The following is a 6,343-nucleotide window of genomic DNA, read 5'->3' as shown; positions in this document are numbered from 1 at the left end:
AAGCTCTTTTCGCCGAGGGATCAGGTTAAGGGTAGGCTAAGAAAGTCGCATGACAATTAATTAATCAAACTAATAATTCAAGAGGAGTAGATAAGAGAGTACGGATTAGATGAAATTGTAAGCCCCCAACAACTCCATTCATCCATTGTTTTCTTTTGTCAATTGAATCAATCTCTTTCATTAATTTTGTTCTCAAATCAATTCATTAATTTTTATTTTCAAGTCTTATTATTTTAATTCACGTGAACGAGAAAGCCTTTTGAGTCTCTTGGAAAGAACGATATTGGGTTTTACCAATTATATTACTTGAACGATTTGGTACGCTTACCAATCTGTCAACAGTTGGCACTCAGCGGTAAAAGTCCCACTCAGCGGTGGCTGCGACACTTGATGTTCCCCTTAGTGTTGGCGCTTAAGCGTCAGCCAGAGAACTCCACAGCAAAGATAGCGCTCAACGGTGAAAATGGCGCTCAGCGGTGGCCGCGGTTCTTCTTTTGTGCATTTTTCCTCCTTCTCTTGAGTCCAACTCCTTACTACTTCAACTTCTTTCATCCAATTCATGTTAATTCCTGCCAAAACAAGGAAAATCAAGCATAATACCAATAATACTACCTTTAACTCTCTTATTCTCTAACTTAAGCAAAAAGCATGATTTCAAGCTAGTTTCTAAGTCATAAAGGATGTGTTTAGTGTCAAATTTAAGTATAAAAATAACGATATTTTAACCGTTATCACCTATAATTCTCATTTTCACTCTCACTTCCTCCAAAATGACTAAAAACATGCATAATTCATTTAACTTTCTATCTAATTACTCTTATAAGAGATCACCCACTTCTAGTATGATCAATTAAAACTTCATACAATCTTCAATTTAATTCATAACCACCATTTCTCAAATTTCACAATATAATTCTCATTTTCACTCTCACTTCCTCTTAAATGACTCAAAACATGCATAATTCACTTAACTTTCTATCTAATTACTCTTATAACAGATCACCCACTTCTAGTATGATCAATTAAAACTTCATACAATCTTCAATTTAGTTTATAACCACCATTTGTCAAATTTCACAATCAAGCATACAAATTACATACAACTCAATATACACAAAAAGCCTAATTTAGTCCAATCAGCACCATAACACAAAATTCACCATTCGTACATGCCAAACTACAAATTAAAGCAACAATCTAGCTCCCCTTACCTCTGATCAACTGCACCGCTCAACGAAAATTCTAACAACTTGCTTGAACCGCAAGACAACTCTAGAAAACTCTACAATTCACCAATTGGTGATGGAAAAACAACCTTAGAACTTAAATTGAGCTAGACATTGGAAGAAAAGAACCCTTGATCCATGCAAACAACCAATTTGCATGATTAAGAACCCTAGACACACAAAAAAGGGTTAACCACTTACCCGCTCGATTCGCCAAATTGATCGGTCAGATGTGTAGCCCTTGATGCCGTAATCATCTGGGTACCTCCTGATCTCCAACTGACGGCCCAAAAGTGAAAGATGGTAGAGAAAAGTCAAAGGAATGGAATGATACAGTGTTTTAGACAGATGGAGTGTATTTAGATAATGAACCGAGCTTTCAAAATTTCTATTTATATTATAAGATTATTTAAGAATAAAAATGTTCGTCTTATTATTTTAATACACCTATCTACTCTAATACTTTATTTTCTAGGCTCTTACAACCACATTTTATATATAAATATTTTGATAAAATAAAATAAAATCATTTTCCTAGATTAAAAATATATGTTAAATCAATATGGTTCAGAATATCAAGATAAATAAGTAAAGTAACTATAGAAAAACTTTACTAGTTTTTAATTATTAGTGAAAAATATAAGTAGCTTTTATTATCGAGAAAAATATAAATGAATCCTGTTGACAAATAAATCTTTCTTTATTGAGAATTATACTTCTCCAAGAACTGAGAGTAATGTTAAAAGGGAAAAAGTTCTTTTAACGATTCTTTTTGGACAACTTTTTGACAACGCATACGTGGTAGCTTGTAGGGTTGGCAAAAAAACCCGTATCCGCGGGTATCACGGGTAAAATCCGTTACGAGTATGTAGTACCTGCGGATAAGAGATACCGGCGGGTAGCGGGTGTTTTAATACCCATTTGTTAACGGGTCGGGTTCAAGTATCACACAATCCATACCCACTGATACCCGATACCCATTTAAAATATAAAATTACACTTCTATCGCCATTTTTAGGTTTTCTTAAATAAGTTGCTTTGTTCTTGTTTACTCTATTTTTGCTTCTTTGCCTTCACTATCGCCGCTAGGTTCTCTCTTTATAAGGAATAGTAAACCCTAATTGAGCCAACAACAGGTAAGTGATAAACTGACAATCAATATTGAAGAAGGCTAGCCAACCAGCCCAAGTATCTTTTCACTAACAAAATGATTCAAAGAGTGTGCTTTCGTGTTCTATTTTCTTTTTCTTGCTTCTTTTATCATTTAAATTTGATATACAGAACACTTTCCTTCTTTTATTTCTTCTTCTTTCAAGTACCTTTTAACTGGCAAAAGGATGGGAGGGGAGTGCTTTCAGTGTTTTGTTTTCTTTTTATTGCTTCTTTTATTGTTTAAATTTGATACACAGAACTATTTACTTACTTTTGTTTCTTCTTGTTCTGTTTCTGTTTTTTATGTTTCGTTTCAATGTTCTCTTCTAATTTTCGATTTGATAAAGATGACCATGTACATTTAATTCTTTGATAGAAATCCTGTAATAATTTTCAAAAATATCACATTGATTCTTCCAAGCTACTGTCATGTGGGTTCTGTAACTTTTTTTATGTATTATTCATGTTATGCGGGACATGTGTATAATAATGACAAATGAAATGTTATCCTGGTTTAAATATTTATACAATATGATTTGTAAAGTGATAGCAAAAAAAATATCTTGTGTATAATAATGGCAAAAGTTTGATAATACTGGCACATTCAAGTAACAGAGAAAGAGAATGAGAAAGTTATTGGCATATTATCTTTTTCATATATATTTTTTCATTTATCCTTTCAATTTTTATTTTTGTTCATATATTTTACCTTAGAAAAATGTATTTTCATTTTTGTTCATGTATAATACGTATGTTTTAAATATTATTTAATTTTTTTACATATTATTATTTTTTAAATATTTACGGATCGAAAGCGGATATATGTGAGTTTTTTTATGTGGATATTCAGCGAGAAGCGAAATGGATAACGGATACAATTTTTAAACATGGATCGGGTTCGGGTATCACACTATTTGTGTTCGATCCGACTCGTTGTCATCCCTAGTAGATTATAATTGGTCTGTTTCAAATATTTTTTTAAACATAAATTCAAATAAACCAACAAAATAATGATACGTATCCTATTGTAAAAAAATTATTAAAAAATAAATTGTCAAAATATCAAAATCCATATTAAAGTAATCATAATCATAATAAATAATAGTTTAAAAAAATCTATAAGTCATTATTTTCTTAGTGGAGAAACACGGTAACAAGGCTTTCATTTTAGCTTTTCTTAGAGGGAATTGATAAGTTGTTAAATACAATTTCGTGATTATTATAATCACAATTCTTAGAAAAGACTTTTCTGAGATGATTTTAGGAAAAAACGCAAAAAATGAAACGCGTTAACTTTAGAATTCCACCACCACGCCCAGGACTCGGCTGTATATTTCTTAAATGTATGCCTTGCAAGAAGCTTCAACGAAAAAATCAAACTGCGGTGGCCTGTATATACGGTATTCTGCATCCTTTTAACTAGTTTTGCTTATAGGCTAATCACAATATCTTGTAGCTTTCTACGACTTTCTTTATGGTAATTATGATTTGTCTTATGTCATTATCTAAAGGGAAGCGATAAGTTGACAACAATTTTTTAATAACTTTTTGATAACGTCACGTGTCAGCGTTGTATTGATCAATTTTTAAATTTTTTTTAAAAAAAAAAAAACTGATTTGACAAAGGGACTTTTTGTTATTCCGAAAACACCTTCCCTCCTTCTCAATCCTTTTTCTCCTTTTCAGTCCTCTTTCTCCTTCGAAGCTCTCTCTTCATTTTAGGGTTTTGGTTTTGCTTTGAAGCTCTCTCTCCATTGCTCTTTCTATCTCCATTTTAGTTGATCGATTTCCTTTGAAGTTTTTCTCTTTGTCTCTATTTTTTGAAGACGTCGAAGTCGTCATTAAGCAATCTTTGTTGACGTTGAGGAATTTCCTTCGTCGTTGGCAACCTATGTTGAGTTCGAGACTACGCTTGTTTCGTTGGGTATCGTATTCTTCGAAGTTGTTACCCTTTTTGTGCCATGGGTTCGTCAAGTGACATTGGTTCTTCGAACAAGGTATGAACTTTATCGGTGTTCCGTATTCGTATTTGGGTTATGGGTTTTTTCATTTGTTGGTCATTTTGCTTTTTTTTTTTTTTGGTTTTGGAGGGTTGGAAATTTTTAGCATTTGTTGGTCTTTGTAGCCAAAGCTGTTCATTTTTATTTTTTGATGGATTTGTGTTGTAAATCCTGGTGTACCACTTTCATTTGGAGTCAAATTTATTCGATTAAGGTGAACCCTCAAATATGCTACATTCGTTTTATTTGTAGATTAATATTAGTATTATAAAATGCTCTTTGTCTTTATATTCTAAAATATTAACTCAAAATGAAAAGTTGATTCTGACTTAAAATGATTGATTGAAACACTTCGTTGTAATTTTACATTGATCACTAACATTTACTATTAATTATTAGAATAAGAAGACAAGATTACAAGTTCACTTTGGGAGGCAATGCATACAACACAACAGAGTTTGGAAGAGGTCAAGGTATAAATATTTATGTATTACTTTCATCTAACATCTTTCTCTGTGCACTCGTCGAGAATTTGAACTCAAAGTGATAATAAATAACAGAAGAAAAAGTTTTTCCTTTGTTATTGCTGCCTACCATTTCAAACATATTCATTATGTATTTGTAGTTTATCATGTAGAATTTATTGTATCAAAACTGGAGAACTCACACCACCTCTAATTTTGTGAGCATAAGAATCTTGAACCTTGTAGCACTATATAAGTTAATAAACTTGCCTCAAATTCACTAACGAACTTTTACCTGGACAAAATACTTCTTTTTACTAAAGGATTAAGGTGGCACATATTGATATTTCATTCGGTCATGGCAATCCTTAATTTATGAATTACATTGAAATCTCTTCATGTACCCTGCAGATAGCCAAGTCACTTCCCTGGATATGTTTCTTGTCTGGTTTAAGCCATGCAATTGATGTAAACACTAGACTAAAAGTAACTCTTGCAGTTGCCTTTTTTTTTCTTTGCTACAGTTTAATTCTCCTTTTGTGGTGTACTTATTGCTAGAAATCTGGAAGCTGTCTTTGGTATTATCATGTTATTCTTTTTTTAATGTGTTTGTTTTGCAGCATGTTTGTGTCGACAGTGAAGAGGCTGAGGGTGTTGAAAAGTTCTGATCTTCCTGCATTTACACGTAAGTTGGACTCTTTTAACTTGATTGAGAAGAACTGGTTCTTCTGATTTTTCTCTATGATCAATGATTAAACAATTTTTTTGTTCGGTTAGTAGTAAGCAAGACTAGTCACACTGCTTGATTTGGCAATGAAGAAAGAAGCAGTTTGGAGCATTCTTCCATTTTGAAACTGGAAGACTAAAGAATGAGCAACGGATTAAGACAGATGGATGAAGAAGACTTAGCTCTGCGCCTACTAGAAATTAGAGGGACAAGCGTCATGGGTGAGGTAGCTGAAATGATCTGCCAAAGTAGATAATAACCGACGAGAACTTGGGAAGGAGCATGATGCATATGTGACGGTAATACCAATACCTAACGAATTTTATACTCATTTCAGGGGAAATGGAACTTCATTTCATTTGCTAGTTGCTACCATTTATGTACATAGCAATGTAAATTTCATAATTTTGTATTATCCCATTGAATTTAGAGTAGTTACGTTTAGGCTAGCAGTATGAACCTTTGATCATAAAATGTATTACAGCAAATATTGTCTTAATGTCTACTTGTAACTAGAGCTGTCAAAGAGGCCCTATTATAGGCCCTGGCCCTAGTCCATGTGGGTTGGGGCCAAAAAAGCCCACAGGGCCAAAAATGTCCCTTATTAAAAGAGCCCCCAGGGCTAAAAAGCCCCAAAGCCCTGTGGGTCAGGGCCAGCCCATGGACTTTCTGTTTTACAAAAAAAATTAAATATCCAACAATAAATTGCATTTTTGCAGAGAAAAGGAACATTTATGTTAAGTGTTATAACTTGGAAAATACATGTAAGCATAC

General features: G+C 32.9%; 1 protein-coding gene across 5 annotated transcripts; it reads left to right on the top strand.

The window, feature by feature from the left end:
- Positions 1-4,791: 4,791 nt before the first annotated feature.
- On the top strand, positions 4,792-6,284 carry LOC106755891 (the record flags this gene model as incomplete). 5 transcript variants are annotated; one of them, XM_014638116.2, is given in 4 exon segments in its annotated part: positions 4,792-4,851; positions 5,254-5,310; positions 5,463-5,527; positions 5,623-6,284. In XM_014638116.2, coding segments are annotated over 3 exon segments (165 nt in total), but the record flags the coding sequence as incomplete, so codon positions are not given.
- Positions 6,285-6,343: the final 59 nt, after the last annotated feature.

The sequence above is a fragment of the Vigna radiata genome, chromosome 2 (genome assembly GCF_000741045.1).
Source record: "Vigna radiata var. radiata cultivar VC1973A chromosome 2, Vradiata_ver6, whole genome shotgun sequence".
Lineage (NCBI taxonomy): Eukaryota > Viridiplantae > Streptophyta > Magnoliopsida > Fabales > Fabaceae > Vigna > Vigna radiata.
This window is presented reverse-complemented; position numbering and strand designations above follow the sequence as displayed.